Here is a 24,669-nt window from a genome sequence, read left to right on the forward strand (position 1 = left end):
ATATCTGGAGGACTTCAGATCCACCTGCCCAAGGATGGGAGGCCTGTAGAGGCCAAGATTGCCTAAGACAACTCCACATAGAGTGCATTGGTGTATTCCAGCCTGGTGATGGAGATGAAAGCTCTATGGACCACAGCAACTCTCTCATCTCTCCGATCCATGCAGCTTGTGCTGATGCAGTGCTGATAATCCAGGTTGACATAACTGTGTCAGATGAACTCCTCCCAACTCACCCACCCAGATCTCAATAATACACTCCAGACTGGCACCCTCATCCACGATCAAATCAAATCAAATAATGGATGGGCATGGTATCATTATGTACTGATCAGGTGTTAAACAACAGCATGCACAGGCCAATGGGCACAGCAAATGAACAACCCACCTTTAATTGCCTTTTCCCAGTCAGCCTACTTTACGTAACTCAGTTGGCCATTATGTTTCTTAAGGGAAACAAACTAATTCTTCCATTTCGGCAAGTGCTTCTTGTAAGCTTGTTTGTGGTTCTTTTTTTTTTTTTTTTGTATAATTTTTATTAATTTTCCAATTTTAAGACAAAACAACATACATCAACAAACAAAAACAAACACACAGATATGATTTCATAACCTCATTTTCATAAGCCTTCTTTCTCGGACTTCCCCATACCTCCCCCTTTTTGCATCCTTATTTTACAGTTTTTCAGCAACCCTTTACTCCAATTAATTAAAACTTATTATCTTATTATCTTTCTCAATTTCATCTTATTTCAACAAACAATTTCCGCTGCAATTCTGTATCTTCCTTTCCCTTGACATTTTAGCACTCATCAATATTGTAACAGTTCTTAAGATAAGCTTTGAACTTCTTCCAGTCTTCCTCCACCGTCTCTCTCCCCTGGTCACAGATTCTGCCAGTCATCTCCGCCAGTCCCATAAAGTCAATCACTTTCGTCTGCCATTCTTCCAGTGTGGGAAGTTCTTGTGTCTTCCAATACTTTGCTAGAAGGATCCTTGCTGCTGTAGTGGCGTACATAAAAAAAGTCCTATCCTTCCTTGACACCAATTGGCCGACCATGCCCAAGAGAAATGCCTCTGGTTTCTTGTGAAAGGTACATTTAAGTACCTTCTTAATTTCATTATAGATCATTTCCCAAAAGGCTTTAATCTTTGGGCAGGTCCACCAAAGGTGAAAGAAGGTACCTTCAGTCTCAGCTTGTTTGTGGTTCTAATGTGATTTTGTCACTCTTGCTTTAGAGCAACAGAAACATAGCTATGGAAGTAGGTTAAGCAGTGCATAATAATCTTAGCTGACAGACGGTAGAAGTCATTCTGCATAAGATTGGCTGAATGAAGCTGCCTCTGTACAAGCTATTGTTGTGTGCATGCATGAAGGGTGTGCGTGTCTAACACCTCTGTATATAATAACAAGCTCTTCCCAGCCTAACCCTAGTATAAATATCTCAAAGGGCAGATTTAACCTTGTGAGCACCTGAACAGTTATTTGTGAGCACTTTAGCAGTTCAGGAACTGTGTTATCTGTCCACCTTCCTATGTGGCTTTCATCTCCTTGTTGTTATAAAATGCAGATGCCTTTTCCTGTGTGCTTTGGGCAATGTTTGTGCAAGTGCTCAGTGGTGTACATTTCGAAGTGCAGAGGCAAAGCATTATGAGCCCCATAGCCACACCCTCAAGGAGTGTCTAATGTTTATCTATATAGTAAAAATAATAAACATTGAACAGCAGTACATAGGATAATACCCAATTTATGAGGATCAACTGACAATCATAGGATAGTGAGCTGGTAAAGTGTGGTAAAGCAGCTTGCATACTGGATTTTGATTAGGGAGACCTGGGTTCATATCCCTTATCAGTCCTATGGCATGACTGCTGTAATGATCTCAGGCAGGCAAGCAAGCCCCGATAAGAATTAATGACTCTCTGGCAGTTTCATGTTATGTTTATTTACAAAAACACATCCAGAGCCCGGCTTCTCACCTGCTTGCATTGAAGGGAGTTGGTCAGTCTGAAACTCCACCCCGCTCACAACAGGGAGGATGCCAGATTCCCACCCTTCCCCTCTTGCCCTTCCGTTGCACTCTGACCTTGTCTAGTCTGTGAGCACAGGGACTGAGAGGCTGGCCTTCCCCCTCCCCACTTCCACTAGATACACTGTCTGTCCTCTGCTCCTCTGCTGGTTGCCTAGCAACTCTCTGACTGCCTCCTAAGTCTCCTGCTTCTTGAGGGCTATTTGTGTACTCTTTGTGAAGGGGCATCGAGCTACCATTTCTTGTCTCTGCTAGCTCACTTTCTTCTGCAGAGCCAGCCTCTCTCTCACTTAGCTCAATTTCCGAGTCTGACTCTCCCCCTGCCCTCGATTGCATCATGTTCCTGACAACTGCAATCTTAGGCATAGTTACCTAGGAGGAAGCTCTGCTTAATATCTATAAGAATGTATGAAGAGCCTGTGAATCAGGCCAATAGCCCATCTAGTTCAGCATCCTGTTCTCACAGCAGCCAGCCAGATGCCTGTATGAAGCCTGCAAGCTAGACATATGTGCATCATCACTCTGCCCACCTGCAATTTCCAGCAACTTTTCCGACTCTTTACAAACTCCACAATACTGTACATAACATACAATATTCCAAATGTGGTTGCACCATAGATTTGTGTTAAAAGTGTTATGATAGCAGTTTTTATTTTTAGTTCCTTTCCTAATGATCCCTGTTGAACTTAGCAACACTTTATATGGGTTGACATGGTTAGGATTGTAGCCTCATTCTCCAAGTTCATCCTAAGCTAACATCATTATTTTCATATTGCTACTGATGGGGGGGAAAGTCTAGGTATAGTTGTCATATCAGTCCATCTACAGCAGCAACAACAACCACCCACTTCTAAAAAATTTCAGTGCATGTTCCAGATGCAACTCTAAAACAAACTAAGCAAAAAAAAATTATAAACCTTAAAATAATTGCAAAGTAGCTTAAACATAGAATCCATTTTTATTAGCATTATTTACCAAGGAATCAAGCACCCAGAAATAACACCATGATTATTTTATCATTATTTTAGCAGCTAATAAAAATGCTAATTTGCTGATGAGAGACATATGGATAAAGGAAAGTCAACTGCAACCCATTAAAGCCATAGTGAATGCTAAGAAGGAAATCATCTCTCTCCCCCCACCCACCCCCAGTTCCTTGATAAGACTGGCAATACCAAAATAAAACTGCTTCTGAGCTCTGCTTTAGCACTTGGATTAGTGAGTCACTTTAGTTTGGGGCTTCCTTTCCCACTTTCAGAAGTGGCTCACCTGCAATTCTAGCTTTCTGACAGCAGTGCTACTACCACTTGCCTGGACGGAGGCAGGGAAGAGGATGGAGCTCTGCAGGCACACCAGCGGAACCAGTCAGTTGCTCCTGCAAAGGCAACTGCGCCATGTCAGTGGCACCACTTTTGGGAAGCTAGCATTGCAGCTATACCCACCAGGTGCATCACTTCTGCTCACCTTAGTTCAGATACTCAGCTTCAGGAAATCTGAGGCAACACTTTTCTCCCCATTAACTACAATAGGGAAATCAAGAAATGGCTATAATTTCTTTATGCTTTTCCAGAGGATGAGGCCTGTCAGATTGTAGACAAATAGGTGTGGTGGGGCCTGTACTGGGCAGCTTTAAATTTCAAAGTTTAAAAAAGTACAGGTGACAACTTTTTATTACTTGCAGAATTGGATGAAATACATAAGTACAACTTTCCCCCCTGAGCGAATGAAGAGTGCCAAATGTAGGGGAAGATATTTTTGTGTAAGTGGATCCCTTAATATTTATGGAGCTGGGTTGTTTTTTTTAAGGACTTGTTTCTCTCCTCCCATTGTTTTGTAGCCCAATTTTATGAGCATTACAAAGATTGTAGAGGTGCCCGTAGGTAGGTAGGTAGGTAGGTTCCCTGCAAAATTTCAGGATAGTGAGCTTTGATAAATAAAAAACAGCAGTGTGTGTGTGTGTGTGTGTGTGTGTGTGTGTGTGTGTTGATGAATTGGCACCAAAGTGACAGAAAGTACCCCATCCTTAGTGTAGTGGAGAAAATATATGGAAATGTCCTGTAGTATTTGGGCATGGATGTGCACTATATAAATGTACTGTAAGGGGAGCTTTTAAAGCTTCAGCCATTCTTCAAACAGATTCCCTTTCCTGCAAATATATATATGCAGGTTAAATTTTAAAAAACAAGGAGGAGAACGCATGCATGCACATGGTAGTTCTTCCCTTCCATCTCCATCCTCCTCTGCATGGTCAAGGTGACTGAGCTGCAGGGAAGCCTCCTTCTGACTAGCTGACTAGCCATGGGTCAATGAATTCAGCAGTCACTATGGCCATGCAAGTATCATTGAGATAATTGCAGTTACATGAGAATATTGTTTATAGGAATGCGCCTTTAGTCCCTGCTAGCTGTTCACAAGACTGCCAGTGTGTGTCTTGCCAGCTACGTGCACACAAGGAACATTTGCTTCAGAAACATTTATAGTCCACAATGGGAAACACTGTCTGTGGGTGGCTTTGCTTTACTAAATCCTTGCAATCAAATCCCTGCAATCAGATGGGCATAATAATTCATCTTGTCGGAATGAATTACATAAATATTGTAAAACATTTATGCACCAGAAAGCATGGCAAAAATGCTGAAAATGACATTATGGAAATAAGTCAGAAAAGCAATCTGAAGTTCATGGAAGTTCTCATCCAGGATTAGGAAAATGATTTAGCATGGGGTGGGGTGGCAAATTCATTCCAAGCTATTTATTTCAGTGTGCCTTATTCTGTGACTAAATGTTGGAAGTTTTGTGCAAACCAATGTGATTGATAATAATTCTAATAAAAACTGCATTCATTTACTATATCAAACATGCCAATGAATTTCACACATTACTTTCAGTATTATTTTGCCCATTTGTATTAGATCTTCTGTGACCTGGCCAAGAATGAAACTCTAAACCTTTTTTGAAAATGAATTTGAGAACGCAAAACATTGTAACGTTACCATTATGTATTTACTTTTTTGTTTTTTTGTTTTTTAGATTGATCTTCTTGTTCCTACAAAGGTGACGGGCATAATTACTCAAGGAGCCAAAGATTTTGGTCATGTACAATTTGTGGGCTCCTATAAACTTGCCTACAGCAACAGTGGAGAGCACTGGACCATATATCAGGATGAAAAGCAAAAAAAGGATAAGGTGAGGTAATGAGGCAATTGATATTTGGAAAGCATTTTTTTATAGAAAGCTGCTACATCCCTGGTAATCACAGAGCTAGTAGCCTGCAGGTTAATGTCTGCTGTCTGCTTTATAGGATGTTCATGCCAAAGGGTCTATGGCTAAAAGTCAAGGTGAACAGAAAGAATCAATGTCGTTATGCACCAACATTTATAGATACTTCAGTTTTAGTTGCAGAAATGTGTCAAATTTAAAGCTGTTAAATGGAGAATATATTTTTATATGTATATCATCAAATGCACTTAATGGAAAACATTTCCTTTTCTGATTTTAAAATTCACTTTTATCCATGGTTAAATGGTTCATGAAATATGCAGGAGTCACCTGGCTTCCTGGGCCCCCTTGGCACATTTGCAAACTTGAGAAACTGTTGTGGGTACCACACACACACCACACTTGGGCCACCTGCCCACCTACACAACTTCCCTGGGCTGCTGCCCACACACTCATTCACCTGGGCCACCCCCCTGCTTGTCTCTGTCTCTTCATCACCCTCCCAACACAGCTGTGATGGGCCAGCAGCAAGTGAAAAGGATTGTGTCATCATACTGTAGTTTGCAGCAGCCTCTGTTGGTAGCCACATGAACTATTGTGTGAAGGCACACTTACATTTTTATTATATGCAAAATAATCAATACAATACTCTGCCTTCAGGACATACTGTATAGTTCCTGCCTAGCCTGTTTATACTTTAAACAGCAAGGAAATGCACTTAGCTCTCAAAACTGTGGGAGATCTGAGCTAAACATATAATAGAAATCCCAACACAGGGTTAGAAATATTTCGCCTGATGAGAGTACACATTTCTAAGTCACATAAGCTTGATAACCACTATATTGCTTCATTGGTGTTCAGTACTGAGTAGATTGAAGGAAGTTTATCAGTCAGAGGGGAATTACTAGTGCAAATGCCATCATAAAAATGCCGTCTGTTTGCACATGTGGTTGAGATCTAATAAGAAATGTCATGACCCGCAATTCCACTGGAATCATGCTAGGATATTTAAGTGACACTACCAAGCAGAAAGCAATAACTTTCTGGAAAAAGCTTTTCCCAGAATCTATTTATTTATTTATATTAAATTTCCATACCACCCTTCATGTGAAGATCACAGGGCAGTTTACGATATAAAAACACAAAAATGCATAATCTAAAATAACAGTCACTGGAGCACAGAAAAAATTGGTCCTACCCAAAATTTCAGAGTGGATCTGTAAAATCTAGAGCAAAATGTGGATGTAGAAACTGACGCATGCATCTGTCTCAATAAAGACACATTTTTTCCTCAAAGTTGGGTATGAGCAATTAGGTTAACTTTTTAACTATATCAAAATGAGTCAATCACAAAATAGTTCTGTTATAATCCATATTATTTTTATATGTTATAAGAAATGAAAATTCATAGGCGGAAAACTGGTATTCATGAACATCTCTGAAGACTTTTGAATTCTATTCAAACTAGCCTGGTGTGCAACTGTTTTTCTAAAGAGGAAGCAGTTCTCTTCCTTCTCGAGCGATGGACGCTGTCTTGTATTATAGCAGCACTGCCAGTTAGCCATTCTTCCCAGATAGCACTCAGCTGGAGCTGGAGCAAGCTGTGTAGTAGAGTTGACCTTCAAATAGTCTACCCCCTGCAATGATGGTGAGCAGCAATCAAATACAGTTTTCATCTACCATTATCTTCTGAGAATGCCTACAGGATTTCAGACAGTCTGGCCAGCTATACAAACACAAGTCTAATATTGACCATAGCATGACTCCCTACCATGAATTAATTTCATGTGTGTCCCATCTTTTCTCCAAGATACTCCTCACAATTTTTTCTTTACTTAGCATCCTGTGAACTACGTTAGGCTAGTCCAAGGTGGCCAGCTGAGCATCACACCTGAGCAGGCATTTGAGCATGGATTCAGACTTAGCATTCTAGCCATGGGCTAGAAGAAATGTTAACATTGCAATGTAAGTAGTGGGGGTATCATTAAGATTAATGTTTTGTTGGTAGCCGCCCAGAGTGGCCGGGGCAACCCAGTCAGATGGTTGGCATATAAATACTACTACTACTACTACTACTACAACAACAACAACAACAACAACAACATGTTGTTAGAGATGGCAGATAACCTTTCTATATATGGATACAAGATTTGAAGGCTTATAATAGTGGCTTTACATGCCCCTGAGTTATCTAGTTTGAATTAAAGCCCAAGCCAAATGAAAATTCCCAGTTTTCCTCCCTGCCTTCCAGATTCCCAGTCCCTGAACCACCTTTCCTGTCACATGGAAAGAGAGAAGTCAGCCCCTCCCTGCCATCTCCAGTGTCTAATAAGGGGAGTAGAACCTAGGGATGGACAACTTGTGGCCCTCCAGATTCCATTAAAATCCAGCTCCCATCAGCACAAGCTGGCATGGGAATGATGGGAATTGTAGACCAGCAACATCTGAAGGGCCATGGGAACTCCATCCCTGGAACAGACCTTAGCAGAACTACATATCTCAAGGGCTGAAATGCATGTTTGGCACGTTGCAAAGTGTGCTGGGACACCAGATAAGGAGGGCAGAGTCAGATTTCATCACTCTCCCTGTGCACCACCACCACTCCCACACAAGAGATAAGATATTTGGAGTGTGGCGATGGAGTGCCTGGTAAAGATGGCACTTTGTGGGATCAGGGAGTCTGGGAGGGAGGCAAGGGCTTATTTTCCAAATGCCAAGTTGACTCAGAAAATAAATTGACTTATTTCCACTGTTAATCTCACTCAGCTGTATCATTAATTGTAGTTTACAGGGTTTTCCTAGGGACTGCTGCTCATTTTTCCCTCTTCCTCAACTGAATGGCTGATTGCAGTATTGGCAGACCTTGGGGAACAATGAAAATGTCTACTTTAAAACATTCTGCATTCACAGTTCGATAGATACATCTTCATTGTTATTCTAAGCACACACATTCATTTGAAGAGGGAATCTGATGCCCGACAGCTGGGAGGCAACTTTATAAGAAACTCTAGAATCCAAAAATATATATCCTTCTTACAGCGTTGAGCACATCTTTAGGTTCTTCCTGATCCATAGTTAATTCTTTGACTTGGAATACACACATCAGTGATGTGTAATGCGCATCTTAGAAACAAAGCAAGCATTGTGACCCCCTTTTTCTGGTTTGGATTTTAATCTGTCCTGAGGAAGAGCACCTCCCTTCCCTTCATCCATAAATCCACAACTAACCTTCTTCCTACTCTCTTGTTTGCTACCACTCTGTTATTTATTAAATTTCTATACTGCTTTTCGTCTGAGGATCACAGGGTGACTTACAGTAACAAACAAAAACAATACTCCACCCCAATACTCTAGTATCACAAGGTTCAAGAACTGGCATCAAACTAGTTTCAAGGTTCAGCCCCACCTGATGTTGTGTAAGCCGCTTTGTGGACAGAGAGGGCATGTATGAAGTAATTTGCCCACAAGTTCTACCATAACTTCACAGCCCTACATAGCAAGCTCACTTTAGAGCAAGCTCCAGCCCTGGGAGTGTACAGCTTTCCCACATCTTAGCCACATGGTTCTCTTGGGCATCTCTCCATTCTCACCACATTTGCCACATACACTGGTATTTCTGCCTTTCATAGCCTCTCCTCTCTTGCAAGAGGTGGGGACCAAAATCCCAAGACCCAACTCAGGTGGTTTAGGTCCAAAACCTCACAGAAAGAAGCTGCAGAGAGCTACCTCTTCCTTTTCCCCAGCCATCTTTCCCCTTGCAGGCTTCATTGTGAAGAAGAGGGGACATTGCCAGTTTCCTAAATGCAGGCCTCTACAGGATGGCTGGTGATGCATTGCACAAGGTGCTGCTTTCAAATACTATCCAGAAACTTCAGCGGGTGGAAAGTATCCCCACTTGGTGATGAATCTCGTTAGGTGACCTTGGACCAGTCGCTGCTTCTCATCCTAACCTACCTCACAGGGTTGTTGTGGGGATGAAATAATGAGGAGTGAACCATGCAAACCACGAGCTCCTTGGAGAAAATGATGAGAAACAAATTCAATAAATAAAGCATTTTAAGTAAGAGTAGGCATTATGAACAGATTACATCAGTTCTTTTTTGCCTTCACTGTCCAATTCAAAATGCTGGTTCAGACTTATAAAGCCCTACACAGTGTGGGTCCTCTGTACTTGATGGAGCCCCTCCTCTTGTATTTATCTACCTGTGTACAGCAAGGCCATCTACAGAGACCCTTTTCCAAGTGCTTTCTTAATCTGAAACTTGGAGGTTGGCTATGACAAGAGAGAGGGGGCCTTTTTGGTAGTGGCTCTGGAATGCTCTTCCTATGTAAGCTCACCTGGTGCCCATGTTGTTGTCCTTTCAGCACCAGGCTATGACCCCTTTTGTTCTCTAAGACCTTTCAATATCATGTATTTTTCATTCCACCTCACTCTACCTAAAGGTGGGGCCACTTTTGCTTCTTTCTCTCCTGATAGTACTTCATCTTTAAACCAGGCTTGGATAGCCCTTGCAAATGTTGGCCTCTCCAAATAGAGGACTGCCCTCTGGACAATAGGACACACAGCCACTGTATGCTTAGTATGTAGTTAAAGGTTTTTTGGGATTGCTTTGAAGTGTGAAAAAGCAGCTTTCTAGCAGTGTGTGTATGCCTGCCACTTATGTAGTTGAACCAATATTTTTGATATTCATGACAAAATTTGCATGTTTGATTAGGCACTAAGCAAATGGCATGAAAATCAAATGTATTTCTTTGCTTTTCATCCAAGGCCAATCAGGGTAGCTGGAAGGGCAGGCGCGCGCACACACACACACACAGAGAGAGACACACACTTATCAGAGTTTTCTTTTTAACATTAATGAAAGCAGCAACAGAAGTAAAAAGACTGTTTTGGCTCAGGTCTCATAGAACTTTCAAATGGAGAGGATATGAAAAAGAACAGTTGCTCCTGCTGTTTCTTTCTGGCGCTTGCCACTTTAACTGCCAGTTATCTGAGTTTAAATCGACACCAAGTTTCTCTAGGGATGCAGCCCAGGAGAGCTGCAAAACTATACCCTACATTCTCTTTCTTTCTCTCTCTCTTTGGGTTCATTTTAAATGGTTTGAAAGATATGCACAAACACCATCTCTGTGTTTGGACTGAGCTGGAAATCACTGAAATTGGAGCATGTTGAGAAAAATACATTTTGGGGGGGAAATCTCTCTGGACTAAATGGTAATCATGTTTTCCTCAACTAGAGGTCAGTAGATCACTGTACTTTCAGTGCCATAGTAATGAATACCATACTTGGTGGAGTCTGTTATGGGGAAAGCAATAACTGTGGGTCATATGAAAGGAATTGCCATGTAAAATCAGAAATGCATGCCATGATCTGCAAAATCCTTTCCCACATGCACTTGGGATGTTGCATGCATGGAGCAGATGTGCTTTGTGAGAATACCCTGTTCTACAGTATCCTGCAAAGTGCAGGAAACAAGAGTAGCTCCACTTTTCTGCATTCTTTGCATGTAGAAAGAAGGGAATGGATGAGAAATTTGGTTTGGTTTGCAATCCAGTGGGAACCCACCTAATTCTCCCTTCCCAAAACATTATGCAAACAGAAGCATAGCTATCTTTCGAAATAAACACTTCTCTGAATTTAGCAGAGTAGCTTTACAACCAACAAATGTACACATTAGGAGAAAGCATGCATAACAATACCTGTATATCCATAAGCAGTAGAAATACCAGGTCAGGAGAGCAGTTCTGCAAATGTGCCTCACCGAGTGTGTTGCTACTCTTTTAAGTGAAGCAACCTAATTTGCACTTCCTGGACTAATAAGACAATATTGGAATGGAATAATGCTTCAGATACTTTCCTGGATTTTGTGATAACAGTTCTCAGTTCAAGAAATGTACCAGAATCCATATTTGGGGATAAGAACAATTTAGAAATGTGTGCATTGGTATAAAAGTATGCATATTTAAATATTAATTCATATAGATATTTTTTCAGGGTGAAATCGTACTTTAATGTGGAAACATGATGGGCTGGATGAACACATGTGAAACTGCCACAGACCAAAAATAGATTGATCTATCCATTCCTTACTACTATATAAATAATAATTACAAATATTGCTTTACATCAAAGTAGGCTGATGAAAAAACTGTTTTTTCTCTAGTCTACCATGCAACCTTGAAGATGGGGAAAACAATGGCTCAGGCTTGCACTAGCCAGTTGCTAAGGAGAAGTTATTTACCTTGAGGATATTAATAATGTTGTGTTTGCAGGATTTTTCACATATGTTGTCTAGGAAAAAATGGTCTTTGCTCTGTTGGAATTCCTGGTAAATACTGCAAAGAAGACAGCTTAATCGCATCCCACAGCTATTGTTCAAAAACAGTTTTTTTAAAAAAATCTTATGGCAAGAGGATTAAAAAGACTGAGTTCCCCAGGATTTCCTTGTCAATTGAGGAGAATCTGTCTATAAAGAAAATGTTGTTTTTTAAAAAACCAGTTTTTTGTTTCCCTCCCTCCCACTTCTTCCTAGCTGCTGCATACTCCTTAGCTTTAAATGACAGAGACAAAAATAGAATTAAAACATAAATGTACACACTAGAACCACTGAGGTGCTACACCAATTGGTAGAGATCCCAAAAGTGGGACAAGCACTGCTTTCCTCAGGTCCATCTGATTGGTTGCTGTGAGAACAGGATATTGGACTGAATAAGCCTTTGGCTTGATCCAGCTGAGCTCTTCCTACATTCTTGTGCCCCATACTGTTAGAGCTGTGTTTTGTTATATTCAGTGCAATACTTTAGATTTCACTATTGCTATTATTTTTTTCTTACTCAAGTCAAATGAGAAGCAGCCTTTGTACCTGCCACTTTGAACAGGCTGATGGTATGGTTGCCCTATGGGGTGATTTGCAGCCAGCTCTCTCTCCTTGTTCTCTTAATTTGTTTCCCTGTAAAATAAAAAAATCACTGCTGTTACATGCTGTTTCCAGATCAAGCAACTGAGTAACAAGGTGCTATGTAAAAGCTTATAATGTGCTGCTTTGCAAGGCAAGGGCATGGTAGCCTGGAGCACAGGGCTGTAGCCTGCTATAGATGTGTTACAACAGTCACTTTCATTTTCCTGATGACAAACACATTGCAATTTCAGTCTTAAGAGAATACTGCTTGCCAGCAGTAGGTGACACAAACTGGGGGGAAGGCGTTGTTGACACTGGGGAATCCCTGAGCCCCTGAGCCCAGTTGCTTCCCAAGCGCCAACAATCACCTGTTGGTTGGCTCTTGGAAAATGCTGGAAAGTGGCTTTGCAGGCACCGCCAATCAGGTGGCCAGTAATGCCTGCAAAGCTTCTTTTATCCAAGCCTTGCCTTGATCTTCCCCACACCTGACATCATATATGACATCAAGTGTAGGGCAGGCTGGGTGTGGCTTGGCCAAAATGGCCTTATGGTGCCACAACACTGCTCTACATGCACTATAAAATAAACATGCATCTGGCAAGCACCAAACAAACACTTACCCCAAGGAAATGAGTCCTAAAACAAATATGCCTTGCACATCATTTTAACTTCTGCATTTAGGCAGGCTTACTCGGAACTGTTACCTTGGTAGCTGACAGTTTGCTTGGTACAGGTGGCATTTTAGTCATTGCCAGTCAGAGCCAGTGTGGTGTAGTGGTTGAGAGCGGTAGTCTTGTAATCTGGGGAACTGGGTTCCCATGTCCTCTCCTCCACATGCAGCTGCTGGGTGACCTTGGGCCAGTCACACTTCCTTGAAGTCTCTCAGCCCCACTCACCTCACAGAGTGTTTGTTGGGGGGGGGGGAGGAAGGGAAAGGAGAATGTTAGCCGCTTTGAGACTCCTTAAAGGGAGTGAAAGGCGGGATATCAAATCCAAATCCAAAAATGATGATGTATCTCCAAGCTGCATGTGTGAGATTTTTTTTTTTAATCCTGCATTCCAAATAATCTTGGCATTTTAAAAGTGCTTTAACGAGTTTTCTCCTTATTTTCTGGTCTGCCAAATGGTACACAAACATATCAATAACAGATATTTTAATGTCATCAATAGTAATGCTTTTTGCAGCAGGGAGGTGCACATTGTACAATTGAAGTATTTTCTAGGTGTGTGTCTTGCTTTCCCTCTCACCTCTCACTTCTTCTCATCCTCCCCAACCCTGGTATTACTAGACTAAATGATGATGTTAGTTTCAACAATACCCTTAAGAGGTGCTTGATAGCTCATAAGAGCAAAACACAATGGTGCACTTCTTTAAAAAGCCTGTACCTTGTTTGTGAATGTTTTGACCAATATGGTTGGAAAGCCACTGCTATCAATGAAATTAATGGCATCATTTTTAGGTCAGGGTCTCCCAGAGTGGTCAGTATTGATCCCCTGGGTTGATGGGATTGTGCAGGGGATGAATAAAGTCCTAGGGCAGAGAAGGACAGAGAAGGAAGCCACCCTAAGGCTGAATTTAGACACATTAAAAAAACAACCAATGATTCAGTTAAATGCATTGTAAACTTCTTACAGGGAAATCCTGTTGGCAAAAGACGGGACTCCATAGCAACATCTGGTGCCACAGTTTTAACGCATATAAAGCGCTTTATCTTTATGAATGTAGTTGAGTCCTAAGTTCAAAAGGGCTTACTCACGAGGAACTGGATTTAGGAATTGTAGCCATTGGTGAGTTTTTTTCTGGAACACCAAGCATTCCTAGTAATATCCATATATAAAACATAATTCATTCCTGAGTCAGACAACCTGACTTTCTGATGGCAGCACATATCTGTCTATCTTTGCTGTTTTTCTCGGTGCTCTCTTGCCTCCATCTCCCCACTCTGCCTGGTTTCTTTTGTACTATTTTGCTATCACTGGTTCTTCTTGGTCACTTTTCAGGTTTTCCAGGGCAACTTTGATAACGACACCCACAGAAAGAACGTCATTGACCCCCCAATCTATGCACGGTACATAAGGATCCTCCCTTGGTCATGGTACGGCAGGATCACTTTACGGTCAGAGCTCTTGGGCTGTACAGAGGAGGACTGACGAGGATCTTCACTTTTCCGCACAACTCTTGATATTCCTAAAAAAAATATCTCCATAGAAGAAACTGTGCAAAACCTGTAGGAAGTTGAATGGGTTTTTCATGAACAAGTGCTCACTTTCTGGTAGGCCGCTAACTGTCTTTTGTAAGGAGGTCTAAGCCTGCCCTTAAAATGGTCCAAATCTGAGTTGGGGGTTTTCTTTGGGTTCTTTTAAATCTTAGTTCCAGCTATTACTCTGTTTTGATGTGGAATTTACCTTTTAAGGTTTTTTTTCTGAGTTATTTCATGCTGGCTGAAATATCGTTAGGAGTAAGAAGCAGCATCCTTTTTACAAGGAAGATGAAAGTGGTGTGACAGAGTTCACTTGTGACTTGAGAAGGAACAGGCTGATTCATTGTTTCCAAACCCACATGGTCATCTCACTTGCAAAAAGTGATACTGCAGCTTTAGCAATAAGTTTTTCTCGGGGATGACTGCATTTGATTGTTTCCCTTGTGCCTATCAAGCATTGTCAAGATTAATGAGACTTTTTTTGGAAGTGATCTCTGTGGTCTGCAGTCCTCCTGGTGTCACAAACTACCTTTTGTAATTTCGTTTACAAACAGCCGAGTCCACCCACCCTAGGGTTTCATTTCCACATGTTTTGCTTCCCATTTAGCACGCTGTGGGAATCGTCACTGTCTTTTATGTTTGATCACATTAACTGCTTCTGTTTCTTTTCAATGAGCCAACCTGAATTTTATGGAACAAAATCTGCTATCAGTATATTATGAACTTAATGATTTTGTCAGTGAATTCAGCTTGCATTTTCTTTCTAAGGGATGCTGAGATGAAAGATCATGGACCAAATTCAAAGCTTAAGTAACTGTAGCCGGGAGGGAGGCACACATGAATGCTACAAAGCGGGCATTCATTTGATCCTGCATTTTCATGCATGGTAGTTGCCTCATGGAGCTGCCTAGGAGATGACTTCTCTGAGATGCTTCCTATGACTCAATGGGCAAGGGTCATTGTGAGATCTAGAGGTGCATGCCGAAACATATGGACTGTGTTTCCTCGTTCTGAGGAGCAACAACTACAGCACTGTCCCCAAGCTTCAGAAATATGGGTGGAAGGATGAAACCTGAGGCTGAGTGGTCATATATCTTAACATTATTTTAACCATCAGCTCTGCAAGGATTCTTCAGGCCCTCTGACTGGAGAAGACAAGTCTTGTAGGATACACAAGTGGCAGTGTTGCAAAAACAGAGAGAGGAAGGAAGTGGGGGAATTGGATTCAGATACGGGGCTGGTGCCAATCATCAGCGATAATAAGCAGGGCTGAGTGTATGCTATGAGCCTTCAGGAAAGAAATTGGAGGGAGAGCAAAGAACTCATTATTGGGTGATGAATTCAACTTTCTGGGAATAGCAGCCTTCATTTCAAAATGAGAAAGTTTATAGCTCTTAAGACTGCAAAAAATATGATCGAAAGTATCTTGCCAGCAGCTGCTGCAATCTCCAGAGGTTGGGATTTCAGTGCCCACCATATTTCCATCGCCTACCTGTGACTGGAAAGGGTATAGAAGTTGGATTGTAGAATTTTAATTATTTTTTAAAATGTGGATCATGCAGTGCCCTGATAACAGAGAATGGAGTACATACTGCCCTGATGGATCAAGCAGTGTGCATGCATTCAGAAAGATAAGCCACATACAGGAGTCAGTCAAACACCACAGTATTCCTACTTCAGGCATTCAGTTTTCTTATCATTTGCAGCCTCAGTGCTGGTAGAGCTTGCTATCACTATTGAAGGAAGAGCTGGGATTACTGAATGGGGTAAAATGGTTTCTGAAGTGTTTTCCCAAGTAACTCCATGGGTCATGTGGCAACCGCAGCTGCTGCATCATAGCTGTGGTGTGAACTGTTTATCACAGGTCAACTATCGCTAATGGGTCTTGCTTATACATCAGAACAGATCCCTTCAGAGGAAGCAAATATCTCAAGAGGTGACCTTATTACTCATCGTTAGTGATTAGCCTATTACCTAATAACACCCTCTTCAGTTGATAACCTGAATTAGCCATAAATCCAGTTCTCTTGCGCATTGACCTCTGTGACTAAGATCTTCCATTTGAAATTGTCAAGATGGCTGTAGCTTCATTTGAATGGACCTAGGATGCAGCCGCACATCAGTCAATGCTAGAAAGCCATGTATGCAGTTTTCCCAGAGACACAGTAGCCCATGCCAATACCTGGCCAAGCAAGATATGAGATGCTGTTGCCATTGGAATTAGTACACAAAGGTGCTGGCAGAGCACTGTGCAAATGGCTCTCCATTTCTGACTCTGCCCAACCACCATCTGGGTCAGTGCAACCCAAGCTGTGACAAATGTGTATAAAAACACAGCCAGGATTTAATAGATGGAATTTATCTTGTATAAAACTCCTTCGTTGTGCAGAAAGAGTTCCTGGTAAATGGTAGTCCTAACAAATATTGCAAAGCACTTTTATTTTAATAAGGTATTAGTATTCTGTCCATTTCTTTTATAATTATTGAGTGTCTTCTTATTACTTAAAACCTTCAAGTTGTGCTCATTTTCATTTTTAATTTCATAACATACTGTGGTAGATTTTTTTCTTGGTTGTGTCTCATTAACACATCATGCTAAGTATTTTTTTATGAAATTCCATTATCATTAAAAGGAAAAAAATGGAGATATAAAGATGGGCTCTATGACCTTTATAAATACTTAGTCATCCTATAATTTTACAGTAAGGAATCGATACGCTTGTTTAAAAAGAAAAGAAAAAGATTTAAAAGTCTGATATATTTTTTAAGGGTCATCACAACCTTCACATAAACTCCTACTCTGCAACAGGAGATAATGGCCACGTTGACACATCACATAATACTGTGCAACGTGAACTCACATGTTCCTCCCCTCTTCTCTCCTCTCTTCATCCCGAGGGGAAGAGTTTAGAAGTTCTCACATCCACTTTTGCGTAATCATGGTTTGCCATGTCATCTAGAGCAACAAACCTGTTTTAACATTAACTATGGTAATTTTAAGACATACCCTCAGGTCTAGATGTTACAGCAAGCTGTGGTTAATCACAAGTAGAAGTGAAAGCTTCAAAATTCCTCCTTCTGACCACATGGAAAGAGGGTGAAAACCCAAAGCTCACTGCAGCTTATTCCTGTTTGTGCATATCACACTAAACAATGATTTAGCATGACATTTGGACATGGTCATTACATCTGCTTTGCTTAAAAACAAAAACCTTTAATGATCAGGGGATGCTATCTTGAAAGCACCTCTCAAAAACATCGAACCAGTAGAATAATGAGATCTGTCGATAAAGAGCACCTAATTCTTAAGGTGTATTTGTTCACACTTTTTTTTTTGTAAGGCTTAGACATGGATATTCTGAGATCCTTAGTTTGAGAATCTGATCAAGGTAAAGCAAGTTATGTGTAAGAAATGTTAAGGTCCTGTGCAACACTGTTAAATTTATGGGGTTTCTTTGTTTTTTAGTTGGATTTGTGCTGCATTACAAAAGCCACTAGACTGTTACTGTCTTGTCTGTAACTGTGTTAACATTTCTTAACAATGTTATCTATGGAGTGGTCTTCAATTGTAGTGAATAATTTTAAAGAGAAAGTCAATCATAACTGTGCTTTAAGATGCAAATGGCTAAAAGAATAAGGATGGTAACTGAAATGGCATTTAACTACATATGGCCCAAATCCTGCACTTTTAAGCTCTTATGAAGAGCCTGTGATTCACAGCCTACTTACTCCAGAGTAGTTTTTCTTAATTGTATTGGCCTATGCTGGAGAAAAGAACTGTGGATTGTTTGACATTTTAGTGGGTCGAGACTTCAATGGGGCCTCATTTTTATACACCTATTTGATGGGGCCAAATTTTGCACTTGCAGTCCTTAGCTGGTTCAATGAATAGCATGCCTAATCATATGAGGCCTGGCACCACCACAGTAAACACTGGTACCAATCCCAAGGTCTACCTGTGGTCCACCCAGAAAGAGTAGTGGCAGTGTCATATTGGGTGTGTGTGAAAGATGGGGGATTAAACAGGTGATTGGTGCTGCATCTATATGGCACTTCTTACGGAATGACTGTCAAGCAAGGGAAACTGCATACACAGTGCCCTTTTGCACATGAAAGCCCCAAAGAATGCAGGCCACCTTTGATGGCTCAGGGTAATGGTCAACAATTGGTCCTCTGCAGAATATATTACTGAAAGAAATGCTTTGGGGATGCAGCTTCCCTGAATAAGAGGTGGTTCCTGCAAATAAGACACGTCAGGTCTGTAACGTTTGGGCTCCATCTTGAACTCCAGCTAATGCTAACACCATGTCAGTGACTATAGCTGTCACCAATGGAGCACTTTGAGCTGCTAGTCAGAATGTTCTGATAAAATGTTTCTCTGTTAATTAGTATTTTTTTCCTTTTTTAAAAAAGAAAATGCATTTAAATGAATATTTCTTGGATTTGCAATTAACTTATATGTAATATAGTTTATAGTTCGAAAAAGAGCATCTTATTGAAAATGTGGTCACTCAGTCTTCTATTTGAAAGGGTTGCATTTTTTCCTTCTGCTGCTCGGTTCTGTCGGCCTTTACAATGTTATTCAGAGGAGCCTGAAAGCTTTCCTTTTTTTCTTTTTCAAGATACACCTTGAGGCTTTTTGCCACATTTTGCACCTGTCACAACATTATTAAACTAAAAAAAATGCCTTTGACATCTTTTCAGTAACTATGGACACAATTTACTGAGAAATTCTTCTCACTGGAATGAATGGGGCCTGCATAACAATCTGACCCTGTATTTCATGCCATGGCCAAAATAACAGAAGCTATTCCATTTGGGCAAATGGCACACTCCCCCACCAGCCTCTCTTTGCCCTCAGCCATCCCCCACCTGCCTGCCTTCCTATTACCAGCCCAGAGGGTACCATTGCCTGTCAGATTCCTCCTCCTGCTCTCGGTGTTGCCTTCATATAACTTGCACAAAAGGAACCCACTGTAGAGGAGCATACACAAATTGAAAAAACAGGAGTTCAGGCCAGCATACAAAGACAAAATATATGGCAAGCAAAATACAATGAATGCATTTGTCACAATGTACCCACTATTACAGGGCACACGGTACATGCAGGCGGTACTGCAGAACCATCAAAATAAGTACAACATTAGAATTAATAATATATTTTCATTATCTCTGATGCAAGGGTATTCTTGAGAGTGGTAGAGCATTTTCCATATATTGTGTCTTTGTATGCTGGCATGAACTCCTGTTTTTTCAATTTGTGTATGTCTTCATATAACTCAACAGGGAAGAGGATGGGGACAAAACTAGAATTAGTTGACTCCGCTTGTCATTGGCTGTAGCACCACCTGGTCCACCTACTGTAGGCCTGCCCTTTACCCCACCAGCCGCCACTGCTGGACATCACATTAACCAAGCGGATACAATGGTTGCATTTTTCTGGAACCTTGATTGAAGCCTATGTTGAAATCTTCCTCTCTTTTCCACAGTCCTGAATGAGAATCACCTCTCAAAAGCTGCTATTTGTATTTCAAGGGAAATAAATAGGACCTTCCCTTGGAATGCAATAGGACCTTTCCTTGGAATGCAAATGGCAGCTCTGATGGTTTTTTTCTAAACCATGGCAGGAGAAAAAGAGTGAAACTCCCCTCTTCACATGCACCTCATTGCCCTAAAGCTGCTCTGGCTTCCCCACAGCTCCTGTTTACATAACAAAAAATATATGCAGATCTAGTTTTGCCCTCTTGCAAAGGAAGAACTTCCCAGTGGATTGTGTCTTTTGGATTAAAGGTAACAGTTGACCTCTAAATGTGTCCCATATAGAACACTTTTTGTTCTGTTTGTCATTGTGCACAATGTGTATAGTGTGTTCTGTAGTAAGAATGAGCTCACACATACATATTCATGGTCACTCAGTGACTGGCATGTGTGAAAGCCATCACTGATCAAGCACCTCAGACAGCATTTTCAGATTACCTGCGCACCTCGACCACAACACTTTTCAATGCAGGGAGTTCACACATTCGGCTGTGAGTCACCAGCTGTTGGTTAATTGTGTACTAAAGCACAGTGTGGTGTACATACATGTTTTGGTCTGCCCTGAGTCTAGGTATTACATCTTATTAATAAAAATGGAACAACACCACACAATTGTACATATGTTGGATGTCGTTGTGATCTACAAATTGCCTAGGTTTTAAGCTCAGGAGGAAGTGCTCCAGGCCAAGTGGTTTGTGGATCATAATTGTATGTTTTGATTGAAAAATAAATGGGGCAGGTTCACAAATCGCCCTAACATGTGTGCTCTTCGCAAGTCATGAACTCAGAAGCAAGTCATGGGCCCACATTCTCCCCTCATTTGAATGTGCACATGAGCCTGAGTTTGCTTTGTTCATGTGATCCGTACACCCTTTTGTATGAGTATTTTATATGAATGCATGTGGCTCATAGGCCTTTTCAGACATTCAGAAATCCATGGAAGGGAACAAGGTCACATTTGCTGTCTTGCTGTCTTCTCCTGATCTCTATGCCCTAGAGTCTAGGTGTTCATCCCAAAGTCTGAACACAAATGCATATAATGATACATTCACAGGCTCAATACATGCAATAGGGGACCCTGCTTTTTGCAGAGCTCAGTCATGTGAAGGGAGCATACATTCATCAAATATGTATATGTACTCAGACCTTTGGATAAATGTGTAGAAGTTGGGACAGCTTGTGTGATAGTGATTCTCCCCCTCTGTATGTTCACTGGATGTCTAAAAGGGCTATAGAAAACATTCTATGAGTTGGATGTGTATGTGCAAGCCTGAGACTACTTGCAATGCATACATGATGAGGTTTGAGTGAACATCCAGTTAAGGAGAAATTTTCAGTTTTCTTAGTCTGAAATAGTTATGTTGAAACTAATGGAACATTTCCAGAAGTAGGCGCTTTGAGATTTACTACAATGTATTTAGGATCAGCATGTTGGTTTATTTAAAGCTGCAACCCTCAAGCTTGAGTGATCTCTATTGAATTAAATAGTTTGAGATGTGTAGCCTTTAAACTTCTTGAGAAAACATTACGAAACAGTCCTTAACTTTTGTATTAATTCTAACAGCAAAACTGAAGGAGTGAAAAAAAAAATCATCTGTGTTTACCCCAGAGTTGTTAGTCATTTCTAGGCAGATTTCCCATTTCTATAGCTCCCTAATTTACTACTTTTATAGCCTGGAAAGTAAAACATAATGCACAAGGCTTAGGATAATCTATGTTCTATTAAGGGCTTCTCACATAAACAAAACAAAAAACCCACCCACCCCTGGTTCTGATTTTTAGGTTGACTTTCTCTTTCAGAATGAACAGATACAAATTTGTGTGAGTTTTGAAGACTAAGGATACTAATGAGTGTATCTGTGCTATACAACAACATATGAAATATAATATTCAAAGCTGGCTTCAGATGTGTCAGTAAGTACAGAAGTATCTCAGACACAATGACTTTTGCAACCTTGGCGACCTGTGTAAAGTTCCAATGTTTTTGTATATATTTAAATTATGTAGAATGATGTTAAAACAGTATGACCTCGTCTAGTCTTCAAACTTAACAATAAAACTTTTGAAAAATTGGAAAGTCCTTGAAGTGATTTGAATGGTACCTTCTTTCATCATCTGAGAAGAGAAAGTGGGTTGTTCACTAGATAAGTGTGAAAAAAGGGTATCTACATTGTTGCTATTATAGTCCTTTGGAAATCACTCCACAATGCAGCCTGCAAGTGCATATCAGCATGAGAAAATAAGAATTCATATAATTTTCATTTCCACACATTGGCAGTGAATCCAGGCACACACGTTGTTTCTTGCATAGAATAGCCCTGAATCATTTTGAATGGATGGATGTGCTTATCCTCTTGGTTTGGTTCCTGTCCTGAGCTTCAGTACTTGAGAGAATTGCTACCTTGTCACAGACTAGCGAGCCATAGTGTAGTTTGATTGATAACTAGGAATCTAAAAGAGACCTTCTGGGAAATTGCAGGCTTCTTATCAACAACCGTGCACACACTCTGTGGAGGCCACATTTCTATGCCTTCTCAAGGACTTGCATTACTCTTGTCTTGTTCCACTTCCACTGCCTCTATATAACTTAACCTCCTTGTGTGGCCCTGTCCTTAGTTAAATCTTTGGAGACTACCTGGAGATATAAGCTCAGAGCTCCCCTCGTAGTGATAAACAGTGAATCTCCCTTTGAGCTCAGGCTCCGCTTCCTGTCCACTTCTCTATATTGTGTATTACATTCTCTCTGCTGCTGTATTTTCTCTGGTTCTGTCTTTCTGTTCCATCATGGAATCCTGTTCCTGCTTATCTGCAGGGCGGCCGTTTCTGCTGGCTTTCTGAAAAGCAGGAGCATTTGTCTGTCCACTATTGTATTCCCACCCTTAAGCAAATTACAGTGGTCATTGCTCCATTCAGCTTCCAGCTGAACAGAGAGAACAGCAAGCCACACCAGGTCAAGAGTTCACAAATTTTACTGGTTTATGTAAGCACAGAAGGACAACACATTTAGCAGCAAGTGGCTAATAAAAGCATATATAAAGCAAATTACATCTCTCCTTTGTAGATTATGTGTTACTCCTCTGGGTTAGGCTGATGATCAGTTCTTTTACACTAGTAGCAGAGGACAAAGATGGGTCAAGCCTCCTCAGACACCTAAGGGCTTGTTCACTTTTTGGTTTTGCAGCACTCTCTGATGAGGAGCCTCTAACCAAGTACTCATGGAAATACTTGGGCTTCATGGACAATTATTTCTTCTCTGGCTCTCTAACCTGGCTCATTTCAGGCTGGTTCCTATAGGCAAAAGGTCCTATGCAACCAGGACTTTTTTTGTTTCAGCTGAAACTCACCGGAACTCAGTTCTAGCACCTCTCAGGTGGGTGCCATTGCCATTATAAAAGAACATGAGAGGCAGTCATGGTGAGTTCCAGCACCTCTTTTTCTAAAAAAATAGCACTGCATACAACCAACAGAAATGTGTACAAACCAAGACATTTTTTCTAAGTGGCCTAAGTGTGGCATAAGGGCAGGTCTAGCCATATTGTGTGCTTCAAGAATCATCCTTCCAATTTATTTTTGCATCTTCAATATGTTGCCCCAAGCATGGCTCCCCCACCTCTCTCTCTCTCTTTTTTCATTAGCCAGAACATCAAGAAGTGTTGGGCTCCCCATTTCCCAAGGTATTACATGTAGGAGAACTGAAGTTGTTTCCTTGACCTATTTAACCACAAACAAGTAACGCTCTTCTTACTCCATTGCCTTACATTTTATACAAATGCATGGGTCATCTTACCATATCAACCATTAGAAGCCTTCTATGCCCATGATCTCTCTCGCACACCTTTTCTCAGATCCTGAAGCCATTTTCTTAGTTCTTGGGTTGCTTGTCCCAGTCTCACGGTTTTGGGGATCTGCATCATTCCAACCTCCTCCTTTCATATTTGAAGAAGCTTGCTTTATGTGCTATAAAGTGTGCAAGTCATCTCTTAGGAACTGTCTGAAGATACGACAGTGTTAGCAGCTGCTCCCCCAAGCAACTGAAATACAGTCTGTAACCTGAATGTTATTGAAAATTTAAAGGGTATATAGGAGATCCTTGTGAACCTTTTTCTTCATTTAGCATGTCTAGGCATACCATGGCTATTATGAGGCTAAGCTGAGAGCCTGGGATCAGCTCTAGAGTTCATCACGCTGGAGGTAGTTCCTGAGATGAAAAATGTAGATTAAAATTATCTTTGTGCAATGGTCCTTGAATTACGAATAGGAGGTTCCTTTCTCTCTCCTGTCAGAAAATATTAGTCAGTTTTCCTTGTTTTCTCAAGAATATATTGACAAAGTTAACCAGAATAAGACACTTAGAAACATGACAAAATTTGAATGGGTGCTTTTGGAACCAATCACCAATACAAAAGAAATCATTCCCAAAATTTATTTACATCTTATTGAAATAGTTATAAGATTATCAAGTGGATTAAAAATACGGGTTGCTATTGGGGTAACAAAAGAACAAAGTATGGATGATTCAATCAAAGAAAACTATGTAAGATCCTTAGGGAGAATTCCTTAAAAGTGTTACACTGATGGTACAAAATGCTGGCATCTCTGGCAGGCATACACATAACAATTTTGGGGGGAGAAATTGCAACTAACAAGATACATATATACATTTGTGTTGGTCATATCCTGTTGTACTACAGTTTTTGAATGTGATATTGGTGGAAATGGCAAACATTACACATATACGTCACACTAGCATTGGGTATTTTAACAATCTGGGAAGAACAACATGAT

General features: G+C 40.8%; 1 protein-coding gene across 1 annotated transcript in view; it reads left to right on the plus strand.

The window, feature by feature from the left end:
* The window catches only part of EDIL3 (EGF like repeats and discoidin domains 3), a 240,794-nt gene extending 218,833 nt beyond the window's left edge, over window positions 1–21,961 (plus strand). The window contains exons 10-11 of the mRNA XM_079995641.1: window positions 5,057–5,212; window positions 14,147–21,961. Of these exons, the coding sequence (XP_079851767.1) occupies window positions 5,057–5,212; window positions 14,147–14,296 (306 nt within the window). The 3' untranslated portion in view covers window positions 14,297–21,961. The remainder of the gene's footprint in view (window positions 1–5,056; window positions 5,213–14,146) is intronic.
* The last annotated feature ends 2,708 nt before the right edge of the window (window positions 21,962–24,669 follow it).

The sequence above is a fragment of the Podarcis cretensis genome (genome assembly GCF_951804945.1).
Source record: "Podarcis cretensis genome assembly, chromosome: 11".
Lineage (NCBI taxonomy): Eukaryota > Metazoa > Chordata > Lepidosauria > Squamata > Lacertidae > Podarcis > Podarcis cretensis.